Genomic DNA, 24,910 nt, shown 5'->3' on the forward strand with positions numbered 1-24,910 from the left:
TTAATACATTTTTGATGATCCAGGTTTAATAAAAATATCAATTAAATATTATAAAAAAATCGGACGAATAACGATTTTTTACTAGTTTGTTGATGCCCTGTAAATTATTGCTCAATTTTTCTGGATTTCCCTTCTTTCATTCTAGAAAGAAATTGATGCTCAAAAACCTTATCTTAAAATAAGAATAAGGCAATATCAGGGTAGTAACTGGCTGTTTTATAACTTGCTTATCAACGTCCATTGCATTTATTGACAGAGATGAAATATTATTTAGAGTCGATGCCTGAATATGAGGTCGGTACCAATCCCCAATTCTATTCAAAATGGCGAACTTTGCGCGAACGCTGCCTAAATTTCTGAATCAGATCTTGTTGATTGGTATATCAGATCGTATAAAAAAGTGGAAATTTTTAAAGCCGGTTGAGGAATGGGTACTTTTTTCAACCTGTTTCAATCCTGCCATGTAGTCTTTTTTTCCAGCGCTCACGTTGAAATAAGTTTTTATGTATATATACACTTCACATACTGTCGAAACTATTTGAGCGAAATCAATAATCATTTTGTTAAACTTCTGCAACCTCTGGTTCGTCATCTGCCGGACTACCCTAGCAATGGTTTGTAAGAACTTAAAAAACGAGACCTGAAAAGGGAAAGGTTCGACCATTCGGTTCGCGAACCAAAGGTTGAGAACCCCTGGTCTAATATGTATCCCAACACCCTCGCTTTCCGTTCCCGCGATACTTTTGTATTTGATAAACGCAATTGCTACAAAGCTTGAATCAACTTATGGTGCAGGTTGAGAAAATGGCTTCTTTGTTTTCACAGAAACAAACTCGCGTAGTCACGAAGTACAAAGCAAACAAAATATCCAATATCCATGTCAAGGACAAATTTATTTTGGATTTCATAAAATCGAGTACTTGAGATCACAATATTATGGCAAAGATACCAAGCATGGGCCGCGAATAATGTCACTTTATTATCGCTCCATGTGTGGTAGTTTCAGGTTACAATATCCCAAGCAAATATAATAAAATTAAAAATGGGTCGAAATGAGAGCAATAATCATATTAATTAAGGGAGAAAATACAAAAAATATAGATATATTACTATTGTAGCACTCAAAGTTGAAAACATATACCAGAAATAAATATGTTACATATGGTTATGAAAACTGAATAAAATATAGCTATATCATTTCCCAGTGCTGTATTTAGTATAGGAGGCATTCAAGAGGTTAGGAGCACAAAAATAAAACGGTACAATTACTCGAAAGAGAATTTTCATTTGATCTTGTATGCAGAAAAATTAAAATTATCATCTAGGACCAAGTCTCGATATCTTGGACATCGACACCGAGAATGCGGAATTGAAAATAATTTTCTCTTACAAAATGGCTATTCCTATTTTAATAGTTACATAGTGAAACTAGTGTGCGCAAAAAATCAAAATGGCTGCCGTTTTGAAGTTCCTTTTTGCTTCGTGTTACTCTATGTTTAGGACTAAACACTATTTCCGTGATATGTTTTTACGGTCGATGCTCTTCTAGACGTCGACTTCGCGCGCTTGTTAGATTGACTCAGATGTAAACACATTTCTTAGTGATCGCTTGCCCCACCCATAGAGTTTTTGACCGTGATTTAAGTATAGCCAACTGTGAACCACACATAATACATGTCTATCAGGCGTAATTTATTTTTTATATGTTTTGCTATTGACAAGAGAGAGTTTAGAAATGACTACATTATTATGAATGACAAATGCCACCGCTGAGATCCTTTTTTCGAGCTGACTTTACGTCATTGCCCATATTCTCTCCAACTGAGACCGTATAACCGTCCAAGTGACTACTAATATCGAGCTTGATCTAGTATGGGTCTTCTATATTATGTTCAGAACATGTAAGACCATGAAAACGCGATATTACCTGCTTGCAGATTCTATTTTGGGGATAGTCAGAGATTTGAAAGAAAGCGATGGGTGTAACAAGGGTATGTTTGAACACATGACTCCAGACCTACACAGTCGTCAACGGAGAAGTTAACACACCAATACAAGACAGGATAGAAAGCGCACTAAAAGTTAGATCTAGTAATTTCTCGTGGATGACATTTATACAGGAATTATATTTCATATACATATTGACCGATCAATCCAACAATTGCATAACCGGGTCACGGAAGAGCATAATATGATTCCACTCGGACAAAAAGTGCTTCCCTAAAGGCTGCTATATAAATTTAATTACGGTTGTGTATAGATTAAACTTGTAAGTATAACACCCAGAAGTTGATGTAAATGTCAATGGTGACTCAGACAGTAGAATATAAAATTTGTTCTTAATTGTTCGAAGAAAATTGGCTTCTCCAATAGTATTGCAACTGATAGAGGTTTGTAATTCTTTAATATTATCGCATATGCCCCATAATATCGTCAAATGCAAGTAAACTTTATCATTTTCTTACAGTTATAACAAAAAAAGAAACCCGGTATATGTATATATAATGGCTTAAATGTGAGGTATTCTAGCTACGCAATGTCATAAAAGATAGAGTTTTGTACGATCGGAGATGACCCATAGATGGCTCAAGAAAGTTTCCAAATATATTAAAATGATCAAATAGCTCTTCATGAAAATCGCCAACGAAGACGACAAATCATTTAAAAAATATAACAAACTGCTTTTATTAATATGATACGCCACTACCAATTCTATATTCTTTTTTTTTTTTAAATCTTTTTTACGAGTTATTCCTTATTATAGGTGAAAATGACCAGCTTGAAATAATAGTAATCGGCTTGAAATAACCATCGACAAACCTAATTTTTTCGCAATTGACAGAAATAATAAAAAACAATAAATTTGAACAAAAAAATAACGATTTGAGATGACTGGAGTGCACAAGAAAAAAAAAAAAAGGTCCGAATTTGAACGCCAAATGAATTGCACAATACCATATATCCAATGTAATTTTGTCTAAGGTTAGTTTGAACCAAATAAATTGCGTAATTTACAATTTTAAAATACACTTTACGCCTTTTTTATTAAAAAAAATTATAATTGAAATAATTTTTCTAGTTTTGCTTTTTTGCTGTATTGTACAAAGCATATGTACAACAATACATTCCTGTATCTTACATGGATGAATGGACAGGTCAAAATAAGGTATATCCATGGATCATGCTACAAGAGATCGATTAACTTCCGGATATCGCCACGCACGTCATTGAAATTTAGAAGCAAAAAAGTCAGGGCATGTGGCATGCCATGTCATCAAAGCCAGGATGCCAGGTACTATGAATTTGAATGCCACCGATAGGGCTCTTACAACATATGAAAGAAACACAATTTGCTTTTACACATACTTAGAAGGGTAATTCGTAAATTAAAAAAAAAAAGAACGATATAATAAAATTCTGAAATAGCACTGTGGGCATTAAACAGGCCAAGGCCAACAGAACAAGAAATACTTGGCGTGATCGCGTGATGCCTCCAACATAAGATTATTTTTTAGGCATCGTTACAAAGAACAAAATTTTGGTTAGCTGTTTGTCCGATTCTCCGTCATTTAAAACCCCGCCCTAAGCATCCATGTTATCAAACGCGACATACAACAACCTTGAATTCATAGGCACTAATACAACCAAGAATAAAAATAAACATTTCATTGAATCATGACTTTCAAACAACCCTCACTTCGAAGTGGAAAGAATGTGACGTCATAATGATTCACTGCGTCACTTTCACAAATAAAAATAAAATCTCTTAAAAACTGACTAAGAAATAAAAATAAAGATAAAAAACACATAATATACCAGGACCAAGCTTATCCAAGCGCGAAAAAATATTAAAATCGAGTATTATGTTAAAAAATTTCGATACGTTCTCGTGGTTAACGTTAAACCATACGCAAATTAAGATAATCACATTTGTATATTTAAATATTGTACATTAAATTGACATAAATTTTTCTTAAACATTCTGAGAAAAGAATGAACATTAGGTCAAGACATATACAGTAACAGACTTTTGGAAACTGAAATTTTACTTAACACCACCAAATTTTTCAAATATCAGACATTTTTTAAAATTCTCGAAATTTAAACAATGCTTCCCGGTGATGCTAAAAATAGAATTCCGGTTTGTGTTATTTCATAATGATGACACGAAACTACAATCTTAATAGTGTAAATTAATATTGCAATGATGTATTCAGGATAATTCTATAAATAAATAATTACGTAACTTGGCTTGGGTAAGCCTGGTCCAAAGTAAAGTTATATTCACTGGCTTTGAGAGAAAGTAAGAAAAATATTGACGAAGACGAATACTACGTGCTTCCTGGTGTTTCTAAAGACGGAATATTATCTGTGTCAAAATCAAATTGATCGACAGTTAACAATGTATCGGACGCAATATCTGCACTGAATTCAACGATGTCAGATGAATCTGAAAATGAGAGGAAAACATAGTTTAAAACTGATGTATTTGTCAACAGATAGGCCTAATCACAGTATCACGAGCTAGTTTTTTGAGAGATATTTCTAGAAGCAAGGTCGCGCACTGTCACTCAAAACTCTTTGAGCCAAGTTACAAAAGACTACTGGAATGCCAAGATGTACTAGGGTTACGTGGTTTATTACACGTAAATAAAGGTTGAAGCCTAAAGCAGATCAAGTCTATACGATCAGGAAAATAGCTATGCGAAAGTGAAATTCACACAACTGAAGTTCAAGTCGTCACGAATCGACGTCAAACATCTAACGAAAGACCAATTCGTCATGAGTCGACGTCGAACATCTAACGAAAGACCAAGTCGTCATGAGTCGACGTCGAACATCTAACGAAAGACCAAGTCGTCATGAGTCGAGGTCGAACATCCCAACGAAAGACCAAGTCGTCACGAGTCGAGGTCGAACATCTAGCCCTAGCGCTAGGTGTGATATATTAACTGGCTGGGTTTCACGTTCTCGGGAAAAGGTCAATATAAAATTTGTGATTCGCTATCATTCACGTATTAAATGCAATCTGGGAATTTAGATTGATACACTTTCTGCAGTATGTAACTTATATTTCATGTCACGGACCAAATATGCACATTCCATGATCCCCTTCGGTACCTTGAATTGTCAAGTTTCTTGTTTAATAAATTCTTTAAAAAATCAGAAGAGCATAATAATAGACGTAATTGTGAATATAGGCATTTCAGTCTCATAGCAAATTGTGGCATGGCGTATAAACGTGGCTCAACCAAAAATCATACGCAACAACCATTGTGAGCAAGTTCCGGCACATAAGGATAAATTGTGAAAATACTGCATTTTTTACGCACGCCTATATTATCAGGTGGCTGCCGTCTGGTATGCAGAACCATGTAACAAGTGTACAAAAAAATAAAACTATGAAAAAAGGCAATATTTCGGATACAACAAGTAGCATCTATTACAATTCCACAGGGAGTCTTAAAATGGCGTCAAAACTTCAAATTATCGAAAACCATAGCTTCGAAGGATTTCACTTGGAATTTTAGTCGCTACGGCGCATGTGTACACCCTTCACATCTTGGGATGCCAAGCTCATTCTGACAAGCATTCGTCTCGGGAAACATGTTATCCGAACACCGTGGCAAATCGATTAAAGGGAAAACATGGGAACTCGAGGATTTTAAAGAAAAGTGGAAGGGTTCATCGATGTATGTGCTATGGATTGAACATAAGTTCTAAGAAAAGGAGAATTATCTAAGAAATGGAGCATTATTCTGTTAAAAACTAGAAAAAAGCAAACGCAAATTTATACATTATTAAGCACCACTTCGGCGCGATCATCTATATCCCATGCTTAATAAAACGATCAACAACTGATACCCTAAAATGCTTAAATTGATTAATTCGAACTTGTGCCACACGTGGACAATGTCTCAATTTCCCATTTCTCTTCGGAATATGCCCGGCCGATAGTATCTTTTACCCATAGACAGTTAAATGGGATTATGGCGATTTAAGATGTAACGTTTTAACTTCAATCTGTAATGTAAAGTACCCTTTACGTGGGCGATAATATGGCGACCGCCGAGCGGGGCACGAAAGCGATTTGGCGTGGAGCTTAAACCAAATCTGTGTGAACTTTTGGATTTCAAAAAGCGGCCGCTTTTCAAGATTTAGTTAAATGGATATAGATGACATAGAGCTGAAGGATAATCTGTGATCTTTACAAGACGTGATGTGTCGTCGTCTTCGAGATATACTATTAAACATGAAAGTGAAATACATTAAATTTGATAATCATTGAAGCTTTTGTTGGAAATATCAAAATAGGATGTTTCCTTATCATAAAGACACTGTCATTTGCAAACTAATTTCAGTCTGCCTTTACGTAGGTACATTGTGACCAACTGTGAGGCTATTTATAATAATATTGAAACATTTGAAAAATTCTACAACAGCTTTCGAATTTGCATAAAATACCATTTCTTATGTATAATGTGTATTTTGCCTGTGAAATTTCAAGTAACACAGCTCCTATTAAATGCGATACCTTATTTCGCATCCATGCTGATGCCATATTTATAACTTGTGTCCCACCATGTTCATTATGTTGAAGCTCACAATTCCGTTAACTCAGTAAATCAGTGTTGGAAGTATACTACGAATGATATTCGTCTTGATATATGTATCACGCACCTAAATGACACATCTGGTATTTCTGATGCGTTTTGTAAGCGCTTGAGTTTTATTTATTCCATCGGGTCATATGCAGCATTCTAGACAAACTTGAAAAATTAGCGTTGGAATAGCACGAATCTATGCTGTGTGCCTTCACTAGTTTTGGTTGATAAATAACGGTAAGTTCGCAGTTGATTTGGTGCATTTTATTATGTAAAAATTTAGGCAAATGAAAGTGATATTGAGAGAAAGGGCGTTTTACATTCGCTTATAAGAAGACATGAAAATTTTTTTCTTTGAGAACTTTTCAACAAAAAACAACGCCTCGTGGGTAGCATGATGTCCGATTTTCCAAAATACATTGTTAAGATGCTAAATCGGATGTCCCATGACAATAGACGCGTGTAATACCCCCGTGAAAAAGATGTCAAATGCCTGCCGGTTGTCGTTAAGTCTAGCGGCTCAAAAATCGCCGAAGAGAGAGATCCGTGGCAAAACGAATTACCTGGACGACACGGCGTAGCGGATTGATTACCTTTATGCGTAACGGCGCGAATTTGCGTCGGTGGGATTTAGCCTGATAACGTCGAAATTAAAAGGAGGAATGGACTGATAAACAAAACGCTCCATTTTAACCTTATATAAAAACAAGATAACTTTATGTATTTGCGTATTATGCAACGCATAGCAAAAATAGTATGGTTGAAATTCTTTGTGTTTATTTACTAATAGATCGCGTTGAAGATTCCCGTGCCCAGAAAGATGGCGAATGTATTTCGAAGCTTGGTCCTCACCAAGATATAAGACGGAATCGAACGTCTTATTCAAGAGCCGTCCGTGGAACATTGGTTTATTAATTCTCATCAGGGCGGAAACAGAACTGGAATATATATAATTAAATCAAAATGTGGACTATTGTCGCACTGGGATGTTTACTGAATTGTTTGCATTAAGTTGAATACCTGTGTACAAAAGTACCCGCTTTTTCTTACGAAAATCAATGTTACGAGTGATTCTATTGGATGTATGAATCAATAGACAAAAAAATGGAACTTTGGGGATATTTAGGATCCAAAATGCCTATTCAAATCGTATTGCGACCGACACCTGAACACACGCTTGCGCTCATTCCAATCTGTAATAGGAATCTTACCAAGGGAATCCGATACAAATCCATATATTTATCGAGCATGAATTGAGTTTTGATACGATACCGCTGGTCGGAAAATGACATTTGTTGTTTCTAGGTCCCCAAGGTAATATCATATACAATAGGATACTTGTTTGGCATCAGCCGACAGTTGTGTCTCGCTACAAGTGCAAATCGCAAGTGTACTATGGCATTTCTTCCTATTGAAAGGTTGCAGGAACAACCATACTACCGAAAATCCGAGAATTCGAATACTTTCAGTTGTAACAGGGAATGCAAAAAATTATAATAAAAAAAATGTTGGAAATGGATCTTTCACTTCGAAATAGAAGAAGAGCTACAAAAATGACCATTTTTGCGTATAATCTGCCATTTAATTTCAGAGAAGCACATGACATATATTAAAGATTTAAATTTGAAATATATACAGAAAATTAGAAAAATAGTTACAATATTATTTGTCCATGTTAACGATAACTCTACTTTTAGTCACCCTATAAATTTAAATTATTTTAAAATCCAAATTATTAGAAACACAGCAAATCTAAAATACGAATATACATGTATTTGAATAGAGCCATTCCCAACGCTTTTCGGACTAACTAACTCGACACAGCCGATGACAGGCAGCTTTAGAACAGGTGACTGACATCCATTCATTAGCTTCACATCTTTTTGCAAGTCAATAACTTTTTTAGGCACTTGCATCCTGTGACTTTTGAACCCAAAGCATCGTCAAAGCCTCTTTATTACGTCATTTAAATTCAAAGAACTACTGGTTTGAAATCAAATTCAAAAGTGACCGCATTGTTTAAGACGGACGGGTCATGACCCCGTGGGATCAAGAGTTGTATGTCATCGTGTTGTTTGAAGTTATGTTGCATTGTACTCAATCTAACCAGAAGCGTTTTTTTATCCGCCGATTAAAGACAGTGATTTAATATTACATAGAGATTCCTAACAGGTGCGAATGGCCTTGTTCATTTTCAATACTTTAATAATGCAAGATTATACTTGTACCGAAGTAGTTTTAGCAATATTGAAACTATGATTTCAACTGGACCATTGCGTGGTCTAACAGACAAACTATTCCCATAAGCCCCCTCTCCGAGCCAAAAATATTAGTCATAACACAAGAAAAACATACAATTAATAATCTAAATACCTTTTCCCGCGGGAAGACAGTGAAATTGATATTGGGATAAAGGCAGGAATTGTCAGATTAAAAACGATGATAGGTCGGTTACAAATTTCGACCAAGTTTGGGGTATAGATGTATCTTCCCACAAAAGCACGGCCCACACATGATTTTGTATAAGTGGCAAAGTATTTTACATAAACGAGAGTAATACGCGAGGGATGGCAAAAGAACACATAACGTCAAACAACATTGTTATTGTCATCAAACCCCGGTGAAAGTGAACGTTACTCCCTTTTATCCCTGATTGGCAACGATTCGATTCTAATATTTCAAAATGGCAACGTTTCAAAAAAATACAACAAAAAAAACCTAAATGCTATTTCTTTAAGTTTAAATCGTCATTTTAGAGGCAACAACCCACCAGATTTCGACCTGATATCCCTCGTCTTCCCAACTTCAGAAGAATATTGTTCCATCATTGCATCAGCTATTCTTTCTTTCAATCGATCTTCGTTATCAACAGATACGAATCTTCTGTCTTCCAATGATCCATATGCACCGATTTCTAACATATGGGCGGTTCGATCGAAGCTCCCTAAACGAGGAAAGATAGGATAATTTAGCAAGGTCCTGATTATTATTATAATCACAAAATTGAAGCTTGGTCATGCGTGAAGTCACGTGGAAGAAAAATTGTCCTGTGGAAATCAGATGACACGTTTTTTTACAATTTTTGATCAAATATACTATAAATCTGTGGGAAAGCAGCCATTCAAACAAACAGCGCAACCGTATCGTTATTTCCGCCTCGACAATGTCGATCCAAGGTATTAATTACACACTGTAAGCAAGTTGATGGGCATGTGAGCTCCTTATCTTGAGCAGTATTTTTTTCAATCGTTTTTTAAAATGAATCTCCAAGAGTTGAAATAACATCAACCAACTGGAAAAAAGGGCGATTTCAGACAAACGCGACGCCTAATTAAGATAACTCGAAAGTGTACGGATTTTGGGTTAGTTCAGCTGTCGCACCTTAACACCCGGTCAATCTGCAAGGGCGAAATTTTGTCGCCATTTGGTTTGTTCAGGCGAGAGTACTTGGTGTATGAGACTAAATCAATAATGTAAACTCACATAAAATCTCGATAAATTTACTTGTATTTTACTATCAATAAAAAGTATAAAAAGAATAATTACACCGCTAAATTGAGTGGTGCATATTATACAAAAATCCACCCATCACAAGTCCACCCACGCCTTGCTGAATTAATAACATTACAGACTAAGACTATGAAAGCAACATATGGACAGAAATCTGTAAGAGCATCATTAACAGTTGTACAGGGTAACCCCATAAAAACAGCATCCGTAAATTTGTATAATAATGCGAAAATTAAATCGTATTTAACACTTGAACTTCTGTTTGTGTATGAATATACTCAGTAATTTAGGATGCTTGGCACAAAAGTTATGTTCTCTTTAGAATATGTTCCAATTGGCCTGGATTCTGTTGTTTGGGGCTCAGGTTACCATGCATAATTGCGAAGCACAGATAATATTTCATATGAACACGAAAGGTTAAAAAGGGGCAACACTGGAATGAAGAAAGCGGAAACGACGGGAAGAACGGGAAATGAACTGAAAAGTGGAAAATAGAAATGCATCCCGAAAGAGAAATCGTGAATATAAGGGTTTTCAAAACATTTCCAGCACATAAACTGATATTTATAAATAATAGCAAAGTTCTGTCGTTTTGCTTCAATATTACTATTTACAATCAGACGTACATTAATTAAATATTCAAATAACTGATTATAAAGTGTGTTGACTTCAATAAATTAGCGGCTTAATCTTTTTGTTACGAACTAGAAGAAAAAAAGCATTGATCATTGTCAACACTTAAGTGGTCTGGCTTTGGACAGAAAACAATCATCTACTAAATTGATATTTTTGTGATTATAAGCAAAAGTGGCCATGACGCCAGTTTGTTGACCACAAAAATAGCCTTTGATCACTGACCACACCAGCCATTCAAAATTTCAACGCCGTACTTTTAATCCCCACATGATTAGAAAAGTCGTAAACACTCATTGGCATGTCACAGTATTTTAATACATTCAATGCGAAGCATATTGATTTGACGGAAGGCATTTTCCCAGCCAGATTCATTTATTGTACAAGGTTAACTAAAATGACTGTAAAAGCACGAACGAAGTTGCTGAGATTTTCTAGTATTGAAAGTTGAAGGAAAATCAAAGAAAAACGGCGAAAAGGTAAAACGCGATCTTAATTTGAATAAATTTTCACAGAAAATGGTCTAGCCGAACACATTAAAAATAGTGAAAATTTAAAGAGCCCAAAATCTCCATAAAATACAACCATTAGCAGAGACGCGACGGGGGAACAAAGGCCTTTTACACGACTTACAATAAGACTATGTAACCGTATAACGCGATATTCATCTAAGACAAATACGTTTTATCTGTGACATCTGACAGGCAATACACCATATTGTAAATAGAAATATATGAATTGAGAATCCCACCCACCGTGTTGCTCTACATTTATTTATGAATTATACCAGGAAACTTGCGTGAGATAAATGCGAGGTTTAAACTTCAAAATTCCCATTACGCAATGATAAAATTAAATGAAGATCCAGAAACAGCAAAATTTTTCAGATATCCAATGCATAAATAATATTCCACTAAACGAACGATTTTGTGGCGTTGTGGAAAAGTGGCGAAAGAGTTGAACCTAATATGATGGTATCACAGGCCGATCGATCTCCATGCCAACGATTTTACCCAGAGTGTAACATAGCGGGTAAGTAATGCGTAAATCCCAGCCCGAATAAAAATTCATTGTGCCTTGAATATCAGTGACTAGACAGAGTGTTGTGGAGAGAAATGAAAAAAAGTACCTTCCCCAAATGCAGTAAACAGGAATGCCTAGAAAAAACAGGCATTTTGATGGGAAAATTCGGGGCTTGAGTGGCCGGTAATCGTTGCATCTAGTATTCTCCAATAGCCTTACAAGGGTTTTGTGTAATATGATATAGTGGTCCCTCTTATGGCGACTGAAGCATTATGGCGGAGGATAATAGCTAGTGAAGTTCGACCAACTCGACGATATATCGAAGGTTGATCGTCACATTAAATTTATGCAGTAGAATTAAGAATAAAGATGGCTATATAGTCACCAATCGAAATTTGAATTCATGTCTCTATATTCATATAATTCCTTCAGGCAATATCCTCTAACTAAGATTTGCATAAATGAAACGATGCTTCGAAACTCAGACGAAACTCGTACGTCTCTCGTTTCCTTACAGACTATAGTAAAATGTGCAACCAGTTGTTAGTATTTTTTCACTTGGACTGAATTTCCTTCGTCGATATAAATAAGTGCAAAACAACGATGGCAATCAAAACAAAGATTAAGACATGAAAAGGTTACAAAAATGACCATTTTTTAATTTCCTCGAATTAACGTTACAACTTCGTCATGGGTCAAATGCACGAATGATGGACGGCGATTACAAAAGCATTTAATATATAAGGCCCAATGATGAAGCTTGATTTACGTAAAACAAGGGCAGAAAATTCAGGATGAAAAAGTAAAAAAAAAGGAAACAGTTTTGTGTAGCGTGACCACTGAATCACCAATCTACTCGTGCGTAACGTAAAGACAAAATAGCGCCAACAAAATTGTCCGCTAGAATGGCAAACAAGGCGTTTTGGGAAGTTTTCAATGAAAGATATTGGACAAGTACCACCAGACTCGATGCATCATCGAAGAACTGTCGCCTGTAGTACATGCTTATGGTTTTCTCCCTTTTTCGTAAAATAAGTTATTTCATGGATTGGCATCTTTCATATTTATTGGCAACGAAAAACAAAACTTCCTGAAAACAAGGGCTTTAAACCTATATGCGTCACTTGACTTTTCAACATCATAAACAATGTCAACCTTTTTCTTGAGAGTACTTGTTGTACACTTCTACGACAATCATGAAACTTTGGCCGCCATTTTGTATGGATTTCATAATCATAATAACATTATCATAACAAATTGAATATACAGAATATTTCATTGGTTTACATTTACATAAACGAATAAACAAAAAAGCACTCAATTAACCATTACATTTATTAAAATTTTGTAGAAAATATATATATGCTGATTAAACGATTTGCAATAGTAAAATATAATTGGAGTAAAAATAAAAATAGGGAATTTAGTAAAACAGCCAGTAAGTTATACATTTTTTGGCAATTTCAAACGACGTCGGCGCAAATTCAGATTTTTGGTGACTTGAGAGCGACACCATGCGCCTTGTGTACGAATATTTTAGCCTTGAGAATGTAAGTATGGGTGCTGAGGTACTATACTGTATAAAATACAAATTACATACATTTCAAATTACTCAGTAATTTCGCCACCGTTTCTAAGTAATTGTTACTGGTTTAACATCAAATATAAAGCGAGATCGGGGATCTTTCGTTTAATAATGTTTACTAAACGTCATTTGACGCGAGAAAATCAGGGCGTGGTAAATGTCGTCAACAAATACACACCTGAATTTGGCACGTCCATTCATTGACGAAGTTTAACTAATAGATTTTGAACGTGCTTATTTCACAATAAAGGTGTTTGACGACCGTGGTCCACAAATCAATTCATATTAAATTTCATACATTTATCTTATTGAAAGCCATTCATTAGAATTTTATAAGGCATAACGCTTCTTGTAGGCATTAGACCGCATCTTCGTACGACATTGGTAATCGATAATTCGGTAAAGCATTATGGTTCAATGCATTCAAGAATTGGCAAATTAAGCAAGATCCACAGGAAAATTATGTGAGATGATATAAATGTAGAATAGTGCGCTTTTTTATGAATGAAAAAGTACATCCCTTTGATCAAGTCCACAATATAAAAGTTGTCCGTACCCTACATGGTTTCTCGTTCCATGAAAGGAGCTCTCTAAAACTGTTATACTCAAGAACTATCTACAGTGAAAATAGAACTTTAAAGGCTCTAATTATTGCACACATACTGTGGTGTTGAAGTAACCAGACACTAAATTCAATCGTGGACACCAACACAAGTTAGTCTTTTTCACAATCGACCCGGGGAAATATGAGGAACAAATTGTGTAGGTTGGAATGAAAAAATATCCCTTGGTTAATTAGTATCAAGTATGTAAGCTTCGTTTTATTTCGAATCGCATAATAAAAAGGACATTCTTTTCGTAGAGGATGTAGGCTATATAAATTTTAAAAATGTTATTATATTCCAACTGCGACTAGTGAATAGTTATTGAAAGTAGAGGAACTGATGGTTATTCAATATGCTCTCTGTCATGATATCAAACTACAAGACAACCTTCTTCAGCTGCGAAACGTCGGCAATAAGCGATCGATTTATAATGCACAGGATGGGCAGAGCTCAGATTACTGATAACTCCGCTATTACTACACCAAAATCGGAAATCATACATTTGAAATTTAGCATATTGCATGATTTGTCGAAAAAAAAACATTCATTTAGAATATTGAGCAATGAAAATAATTACAAGGTGGAATTCCATAATGAAAATTCAATCAACAGCAGGAAAAAGGAAAAGTGTAACATTTCAAAATATTTTTTGCAGAAAACAGATAAACACAGAAAAATATCTTAAATATAGAGCTGTTGAACCGAAGTGGCACCAAAATACACTTCAAACATTCTATAGTCCTGAATATAACTTTAACTCCACACAAAATATAAGACAGATAATTATATATAGGGGCATCTCCGTGTTGGCAAAAACTATGTTTTCCGTTTAAAACAAACAGACATAAGAATCTTCCAAAACAAGGCATTACAATTCACGTTAAAAAGTATCTTCCGTTTTATCAAGCATGTAGTGAGTTTGAAAAATTTATCCACATGAAATTAACCAGTGTCCAAGCAAGCTGAAGTTCCATTACAAACTGCTCTCAGACCTATTTTCATAAAGTTTGCGAAAAAGGCTGGGAGGTGAGGAAACAGCATTCCACTCGTCAAAATGGCGTACGTAAACATCGACAGCGCGAGGTTTTTAATTTCCTGTCTTTGGAAGATGACATGAAATGGTCAACGTTAATGGGGCACACCGAAAAAAGATGAAAAAAGTGTTCACCATTCAAATTTTTTGTGGAAAAAACAAAAAAGTCACATGTAAGAGAGAGTATCATATAAGAGCATAAGTGTATTGACGAAACTGAAGCATCATTTTAAAATCAGTGACAAAAAGACACAAACATCTTGTGATCAAAAAGCAAACCTAATGTCTGAATAACAGCCTAATCAGCCGTCTAATTTAAAATGGCCCATTCAAAAGGCGATTGGGGCGATATTTTACAGAACCTCAAATAAACAGAACCCACAAGTTTCCCAATTACTTCTACGAACATAAATAAGATTTATTTACCCCCGAACTACCGGAAATGAACGACAGAAAATGATTGAACTAATAAATTAACAGTCGTTGAAATACCAACATTAGTTAAAAAGGGTTTATTGGAATTAAAAATTGAGAAGAATTTGATTCCTCAGTCCTCACCGGAGTGAACACTGACAATTTCCTATTTCCTGATGTTAGCAGAATTTATAAACATTTATTCAAAACGGAAGTGGGAAAAATAACACTCCACAAGATATTACAAAAACGTTAAGTAAAAATAGATACTTCCAATATCCAAATACTATATATACATATTTAACAATATACTTACATTCAGAATGACAGGAAAGATGTTGATGGCCAAACCGATTAGTCTTAGAATTCTTTTATAAAATTCATTCAAATTTTGAAGATTCTAGTGTTTTTTAATTTTTCTAAATTTACCAATAAAATAATGAATCATATTATTTACCAATTCGAAGCACTGGAGATCAAATTTCTTACCTAATAAATTAAAGTATTTCCAGTTTCAATAAAATTAGAATTTTTAAACCGAGGAGTCTGTCAAAGATTAGTTACAGTTGTAGAGTTAAAACTAGGCATTATCAGGACAAAACAGTGTGAACAGTTTCATTACCAGAGTAATACAAATTCAGTGTCATGTTAGCAAATCAGAGAAAGACTTCTCCAAAATCATCTCTTGACACTGTTGAGATTATTTGGGAGACTAACTATGATTTGAAAAAACTTGAAGTTTAGCATGTTAGTCTTGAAATTATTAAAGAAAATTGAATATGTTGAGTTGAAGTATGAAATCAGATATAACGTTGCGTGCAATATAGTACGACTTCTCTGTGTTATGAAGTATTGAGTTTATAATCAAATTAAAATAGCTAACATATCAAAATTTAGGTATAAAAAGACTCGGCCAAAGGTGTTCCTATTGTTGGATAGAATAGCGGATAAACGCCTTTAGAAAAAGAATAGTCAAGTTGTCACGTTTCAGGAATTTCGATAGATATTTCTCAAAATATTATAAAACATTGAATATGTTTAGCCTTTTTTCAAACTTTCGTCTCGGAAACAAAACAAAACGGTTGACATGATTCGAAAGCATTATGGCGCGCGTGTGGGATGGGATAAAACAAAATGGCGACCCATTGTCAAAATACAATCTATAGTCAGTGTCGCTGAAATATACATATTTGAAACCTCTCAATGATGTCAAAAACAGTAAATGTTCTAATTAACCCAGGTTGAGAAATGAAACCAACGAATAAAGGAGATGTGTGGTAAACCTTTAATAATTCTTGTTTACCCCAACTGGCATGACCGAACCAGTTCTGGAAGAATAAGAAGTGCTCAAGTAAACTAATTGCGCAGCGTTACCCACTTCTAAACAATTTAATATTCTAGAATTCTAATTTGCAATGAATATTAAACAAGTTGAATATATTTATTTTGCAGCAAGTTCATGATATATGATCAATTTCGACAAGTTTTCAACAAAAATTTCTAGGACAAAAACCGTAATTCATCTTATACAAAACTTTTTTCAAATTATACCACTTCGACTTTTGTTTGAGTTAAATTGTTTGAATGCTTAAACAACTTGACATAACTAGTAAGTAATTTAATTGAACAACAATCAGTTTTATTTATTTCAATTCGATTGTTCTGGTCAATTATTTTTACAATTACTAAGTCTATAATAATCTATTTGTCATATTATTTTTCCAATCCAATTTTAATTGCACACAATAAAATACTGTATGAATTGGGGTTTTATATATGTTGGCAAATAAAACAAACTTTCAAGCAATTTCGAAGTACAGAGTTCAAGTTTTCATGGGATAATATCCAGGCTTCAGCAGAAAAGCACAAAAAAAAATTTCATAGCCAAGAAGTTAGGATGGATAGATTTTTGAAGTATACACCTGTGTAAAGACCAGTTTGAAATAGTCAGAAAAAAACATCAGACAAAGTCACATTAAAAAATTTGCATTATTATTTGGAAACAAACTAACACTATAACATGAAGTTATGAAGTTAAATTAAGCCCCAAGACATTCTCTCAACAAATCCAAAACCAAGAAAAAAAGTAGTCCCATAGTTTATGCCATCTATGTGTGGTTGATAGTGAAATTTCGTAGTTTGTGTAGTAATATATAGGAAGACACAGACCACCAAAACATGATATACTTCGGAATTTCAATTAGGTGGTTTTTAGGGGGAAATTGTAATGCTTTGAAAATCACTGAGAACAAAAAGCGCATATCATATATTAAATGGCTCGATTTTATCTTTCCAATACTAATGAACTTTCCTGGCTTCAGATAACCACACAAAACTATGATATGAAGTATGACTGAAATGAAGAAAAAATGTCGATAGAGACTGTTCCTGGTCCCAACATTATGAGGACTATACCTCTAAGCACCATCGTTTAGTCAAGAAGATTTTCTGAGACGTGGCTCACATCTATATAAAACACTTGGAATCAGGAATGCTGCCCCAACATATAGATATACCATAAATATTGTGAGTTATTATTTATTTTTGGTTTTAAGGTAGTCAGCGCTGATATGTCATATCATGCATAGAATATGCTTGTTCCTATCAGGGGCGAAATAACGAATGCGGTTTATCAGTCTTTGGTAGTGTGGCAAAAATGTAAGTGCAAATCACATAACTTAGCGGGTATTTTTATCTGAAAGTGATTCAGTCCAAACAGAATAGGTCTTGAAAAATCCGAGACTATAGGATGTAGGTTTTTTAGTAGTGAGTGGTTGAACATTGTCAAAGTCGAAGTCAAATGGTAGTTTTGTAGGTGTAACATTTTCAGCATCAACTCGCAAAAATACTTACAAAACATGCATAAATAATTTCGGAATGGTGAAATACAGGAAAAATTTTTCCTACAATATCAATGCTATCAACAACAATGTCGCAAAGTTAGAAATACACACATGCACATGGTAATTGGTATTCAGAAGTAACATATCCCAACATAGTTATAGTTCTACAAGTTTTCTGTTTTATCAAATCAAGTATCAAGAATTCGACACCGATACGACAGTATAAATAGATAAATATCAGGGTGTTCATAAAGTCGTGTAATAATTTCAAAATATTATTATTATGAAGTCAGTTCCAATCTATCTTCATCAGTGGTTTGTTTTCATTTTCATGTACTTATGCAAGTTTTTTTTTACTTCATTTGATGAACATTTTATGCCCACCATTAGACGCACGAAACACAATAGGTTGACAATAAGATTTTTGATCTTTGAATATTCGCAGATGATGCTTCATTTCAAAATATTTTTCAATATTCTGCTGGCATTTTGTCACAAAAGCTACATATTCCACCTTTCTGGTGTACTTCGAAAGAATCTCATATTTGGTTGAAAAATTTTTTTTTTCTCAAAATTGGCGGCGATGTGTTTGAGGATCAGACTACGGGAAATGTTCAAGCGTCGGTCCAATACCTGAACTTCTAAATTTCAAAAGATTTGGCATAAACGAAACCGTTGTTCGAACTATTTGCAACTATAAATATAATTGACTTTGTTGTTTAATGACCCAAATAGGTGACATGTAATGGTTCAATTTGAACCGCATGATTGTTTGTTTGAACTTAGAATTAACCTCTACTTAAGATTGTATTTCGCTTTTGCAGTGAAGTTATATATGGGATATATAGTATATGTATCAAACGTTACCGAGCTGATGTACACATAGATCGAAAAGACTAAATTTGGTAGGTATAACAGGTGGGAAAGTAGGAGCGAAATATTTCTGAGACCAGTAATATATATATAGTTTTGAGGGGGGGGGGAGGGAGAGACGCATAGGCTTCTTCAACTGACGCATTTACTTTCTTTAATACCTAAATAATTTTTAAATAAATAATAAATAATTTTTTTTAATATATGTACATTTAATCAATGCGATTTGTGGACTTGTTTTGTGCACTTGGATCATAATGTGTCTGAATGTGCGATACTGGTTGTTATGGATTGGATGTTGAATTGTTATTTTGCGACGTACAGTTTGAGAACTACTAATGTAATGATTTAAGAGTAAAAATTGGCCAAGAATAGAATATAAAAAATGCTTTCCCTCATTGTACCGAAAATGTTATATACTTCATAAAATAAAGTCTCGTATTCAGTGCCATTCCGTAAAATAGTTCCAAAGAAACATTAGAAACGTAAATAATGGAGAATAAAAGTTTTTAAAATAGTAACACTACCGAAAAAGTTGTGCCCATCGTTACTAATAAAAATCATCTGCTTAATCGAATAAAAATATCAAAAAAGACAGAGATTCTCTTTCTTTTCATAATGTAATAATTGCACTGGCAGATCTTCCAAGATACGATAGGAATTTTTATTTTATCGCGGTGAAGACGGAAGCCAATAAGATGACCTATTCGATCACATGCCAAACAACGACCTCTAGAAAGTTACCAGTCCACGTTAAGCATGGGCATTGTGAACCGAAGAATCGCAATTGTGTACCATAATGTGAACCATGATTGATCCTCACACGATTAGAACCTGCGAAAACATGCAAGGTCATTAAAGAGGGGTGACGGCGTGTGCCTATACTCACTGCCTAGCACCAACACGAAGCGCCATCCGCATAAAGGATGCAAGTATAGGCAACGCGGGACTGATGAATTGAAATTCTTTCAATATGTGGATTGGCGTTTTTTTTAACAATAAGATTTCGTTATTTTCTTACAGGCTAAATCGATTTCGTCAATGTAGTCCAAAACCAGCAACGACACATAAACACGAAATCTTGCTAAATACCTTACTTACAATGGTGGTAGATGACCTGTCCCCAGAGCCTCTGAGGATGTGGCAACAAAGCGTAAAGGTAAGAAGAGTTGAAATTCATAAAGATTTTCAAATCATAAAATTTCAGAATTTTGAAAAGAGAAGTTCTAACGGCAGCAATGAACCATTATAAAGTGAAAATGCAAAAGGCGTCAATTGGACTATTGAGTAAATTGTGCAAATATAAACTTTTTTCATCAAAATTAATTAAATATATATATTTGTTTGCTCGATGTTTCCACAGAAAAAGCGAAAAAATGGATTGTACGTATGATTTCGTGGCAATTACCACCAATCCATTACCATACACTGCCCATAGCAGCGAGAGCCGAAACAAGATAGTTCTCCTCCTCCATCGCTATAAGAAAATAATGGCTCCGTAAGTACGAATCAGAGACTGGTGCCTTGCCGTGTAAGAAAAAGCAATTCGTTTATACAATATACGTTAAGCCGGATATTTTTCTTAACGATCAATTGAAATCGCAGTAAAAATATTATTAAACTTGAGCGATTTACACAACATCCGTTGTCGAAAGATGGTAATAAGACGTCACATGACCAATTTGAAATGCTTATATCTCTGTAAAGCAGAATAGCGAGAAAACGACGATACCGACAAAAAATGAAAAGTTTTCAAATAAAACTACCTAAATCGTGCTACGACCAAATGTTTGATGTTGGTTATTATATTAATTTGAAATATTGGAATGAGGAACTTTAATCGATCGAAAGATAACGATAACACAATATTCTATGCCAGCTTTTCGCCACCTTTTTTTCAAGCGCCCATAATATTTCATAAAATATATTTTTGTGAAACCACGCAGCCCAAAATTGTGTTCAAATACCAAACGACATGTAGTGATTTTAAGGCTGTAAAATAAAATTTCTAATACAAATCAAACATTTTTACATTTATTTTACCAGAGTTTACCTCAAAGTTGCACTAAAGAGGAAGCGCTTGTTTGCCAGTTTTACTTTTTTAATCGTGGCGTGCTTTACCAAGCATAGCAAAATAGATACAGCCAAGCTTTTTAGTGAGGCTTTCGAGATATACATTTATTATTAAGCAACAGTTCAAGATTAAACAGAAAATAAATATAAAAATTAAACTGAAATTAATTACTTTTGTTTGTGTTAAAAAAAAAGATGATTTTCGGGCGATACAACTTGGAGTCGCGACACATACGCTGGGAAACATTGCTCTATGCCCGGCTCCCGAGACATGAAAATAACTCGTTTATGAGTTCCACAATTTTGGAGTTGATTTTAATTCTATACCTTCTAGATCTGTATTTCATTACAATCGATGCAATATTGGAGTTGATTTTGATTCTATACATTCTAGATTTTGGCTTTTCAACAGCTTTACTCCGCAAGGCCTTGTTCAAACGGCCACCTACGATTAAGAAGCTACTAATAACACCCATCAATACAAAAAAATGTATCAAACAACTTTAAATATAAGTTGGACCCACCCAGTATGGTACGTTCCCATTACAAAAATTGAAATTTTGTTTTCACTGTAGTCACGTCTATGGATTAGCACTAAGTGACTGCAGTGGCGTTATAAGCAATGTACATTATCTATGATAATAAAAACATTAAACAAGAATATTTCACGAAAATAAATTGATCTGTCTTAACATGGATCACGGACCGGTTATTGTAGTGCTAAAAAATCTGATTTGTGGAATAAACATCCAAAAATAACTACGAGACAACAAACTAAAAAAGTGATTTAAATGTGGAAATTTGACCGTTTATTTGGGGATTATCGCCACTGAGTCTTTCCATAGGCAATAGCTCCAAGTTCCATAACAAAGTAATTTGAAGAAACACATTTCACATCTTATCCTCACTAAGCAAGTCCAAATAAACATTTTCGAATAAAAAGCGCATTTGTAAGACAGTCGGATTTACTCGATTTTGTTGGAAATCATTAGTTTTGAAAAAGTAATTTTGAAATTTTATGATAAACCTACACAATGATATTTCCATCTTGAAATCAAATGAATAAAATCGAATTTCGAACTATTTTAACTACCTTAACTGATTATGAACATCCATATAGTCTAAATTTTTTTTATTACAAAACCTTGTTATTCTGTTAAGTCTCAGTGGCTATCCATTCAGAAGCAAATGCTAAGCAACAACAAGGGATTTAGAGATAATGTTAAAAAGAAATGAAATAACGCTAGAGTTATTGAGAGTTTTGTTAGAAAATGACTTTACAAAGTAGTCTTACGTTAACATTTTCACTTTTCAATCGTCAAAAAAATTCAGGAACTATATTTGATTAGGATGTAGCAGCGCATGTTTTGTGTGTAGCATACGTTCATGAATGCTGTATTATGGGTGAGTCTGGTGGCAACTACTCGCTAAGAACAGCGTGTTTATTTAGCCTTTTCTAAAACGATTGCACGCAATTTCTTTGTTTGCGTTATGAAAACACTATACATGACGCTGATTGTGATATGTAAAAATCACATCGTGACAACTTATCATTCACAAAGTACCGAATCAAATCGAGTTCTAGCGCGAACGCGTGAAACAAGATTTGTAATTTGCTGATTCATTTGTGAGTTAGAATACTTCATTAGTAACGTTGTAAAAATCTGACAAAACTAGCTGTCAAAAGCATAAATATTGAAAGCTTTTAGACAAATACTTATGAACATACTTACCGATCTTAAGATCGATATACCTACCAACACACTTACCGATCAAGATCGATAAGTAATTATGTTATAACCATCTCAATATTGAAAAAAAAAAATTTGGGCAGTTAGTGTTGATTGCCAATGAATAGGTCGAGATGGACATGCGCCAATATGCCGTGATATCATGCAATTGGGCATTGGTAACAGACTCTGGTGACCTTAACCGTCGTTTTTCTTTCTTTCTGGAAATCCCGACGTGAATAATAATTTAGTTGTTCGTGGTCGTGCTCATTACATGCATTCCACGTTAGTATTTTATTCAATCCATAACTGAGCATGTGTTGATGGAAATGATTTATTTGACTTAGAAAAATATTATCACTCCTACTAAGGTTTGCTTTGCATATAAAAACAATAACACGCGCACCTACTAGGATTCAACCGTATCTTAAAAGCTTGATAAAACACAAAAAGAATCACTAAAAGGGGATATATTTCCTGACATTAAATGGAGATAAAACCTATATTTGAAGGAACTTTATTGTGGCCCACTCGTGACCGGCACAGAAAATAAATTAAAAAAAATTTGGTTACGGCAAATTGTCAAATTAAACGGCATATGTCCCACGCCAACGGATATGAGGCGCGCGTCCGGCATTGAAAATTATCACATTAATTTGACAAAGTGTCGGATGCTTGGCAACCAGTTGTTTGAAATTTGACAGCAGTTCTTGTGAATGACGCTGTCAGGTTTTGATAACCCGTAACGGCATTTTAGATATAAATTTGCAGTTTTGTTGATCATAAAGCGCTAACCCAAAATACTAATGGCACGGTAATTGGAACCCGGCAATAAAAATATAATAATTTGTTATATGAAATGTATAGGGGATTATTTGAATTTTTCAATATGCATATATTATATTTGAAAATTATTGAAAAATTTTCTTACTTGTGTTAAATGCCTAAATAATATAACAATTTCACGATATGATAGTGTAATACCATAGGACAGAGCTACGCAATCAATATCGTTTTGGATTCATCATGCCGCAGAATAGGTATATATACGATGCAGAGTGACCCTAAAACAGAACCCAAGAAAGTTGAAAATAACTTTCGCGCCAAGCGTCCTAGATTTCTGAAACTTTAGGCACAATTAAATTTTTATCATTTTGGTAGAAGTAATTGAAGAATTTATATGTTCTATTTTCACCCTGTGTATATGACAACAAACATGTACAAATGAGTAAAATTTGTAATTTAACTGCGAAGGTTTTATAGAAAAATGCAAAACTTTCTATTATTTGAATCCCTAACATACATTTTTAGAAAACCGTTAATTTCTTTGAAAACTCAAATTATTGGACGCACCCATAACTTAATCCCAATCTCATAACTAGATTTATTCATTTCTAGCTTTGCAAAATGGCGGCATAATTCGCAACTGTTGGCCACTTTTAAATGTTTATTTAGAAGATTCCGAGAATTGCGAAAACTATGTAACTGTTTTGCCCTGTGTATTTTACATTTACATTGCACATTCTACTTCTGGCGTGACAGAGCGTCATGGGATGATGACTTTTAGCGGGAAAAACTTTCACAAATTTGTTTTATATTCGTGATCATGATATTTACCTGAGGTGACCTAGTATTTTAAAAGAAAACGTAATATTTACATTCATTTCAAGGTATGGAGGGTATAATCAAGCACAGGCAATGGTGGTCTAAGATTCCCATTATAATTATGCATGAAGGAAAATTACACTTTACGTGTATATTTGAGTTGACAATACTAAAATTTTAACAGTGCACTTGGTCGTAGTAAAAAAAAGCTTCGTTCAACCCGCCACGCTCCTTCTGCTTGGCAATAAAAGGTTAAAAATATACAAAGTGAATGTTTTCCGGGAACACAACAATTATTTATGATCATATTCCGAAAGTGCTTGGACAATGGCAAGTAAGTGAACATCGACATCTTGCATTTATTTCAACATTTAATAT

At 34.3% G+C, this 24,910-nt stretch overlaps 1 protein-coding gene across 2 annotated transcripts in view; it reads right to left on the reverse strand.

The window, feature by feature from the left end:
* Positions 1-867: 867 nt before the first annotated feature.
* The window catches only part of LOC120345440 (BCAS3 microtubule associated cell migration factor-like), an 89,978-nt gene continuing 65,935 nt past the window's right edge, over positions 868-24,910 (reverse strand). For both annotated transcript variants that reach the window (XM_039414893.2, XM_039414892.2), the window contains exons 22-23: positions 9,376-9,549; positions 868-4,450 (exon numbers count right to left, since the gene is read on the reverse strand). In XM_039414893.2, coding sequence (XP_039270827.2) covers positions 4,332-4,450; positions 9,376-9,549 — 293 coding nt within the window. In that variant the 3' untranslated portion in view covers positions 868-4,331. The remainder of the gene's footprint in view (positions 4,451-9,375; positions 9,550-24,910) is intronic.

This window comes from Styela clava, chromosome 8 (genome assembly GCF_964204865.1).
Source record: "Styela clava chromosome 8, kaStyClav1.hap1.2, whole genome shotgun sequence".
NCBI lineage: Eukaryota > Metazoa > Chordata > Ascidiacea > Stolidobranchia > Styelidae > Styela > Styela clava.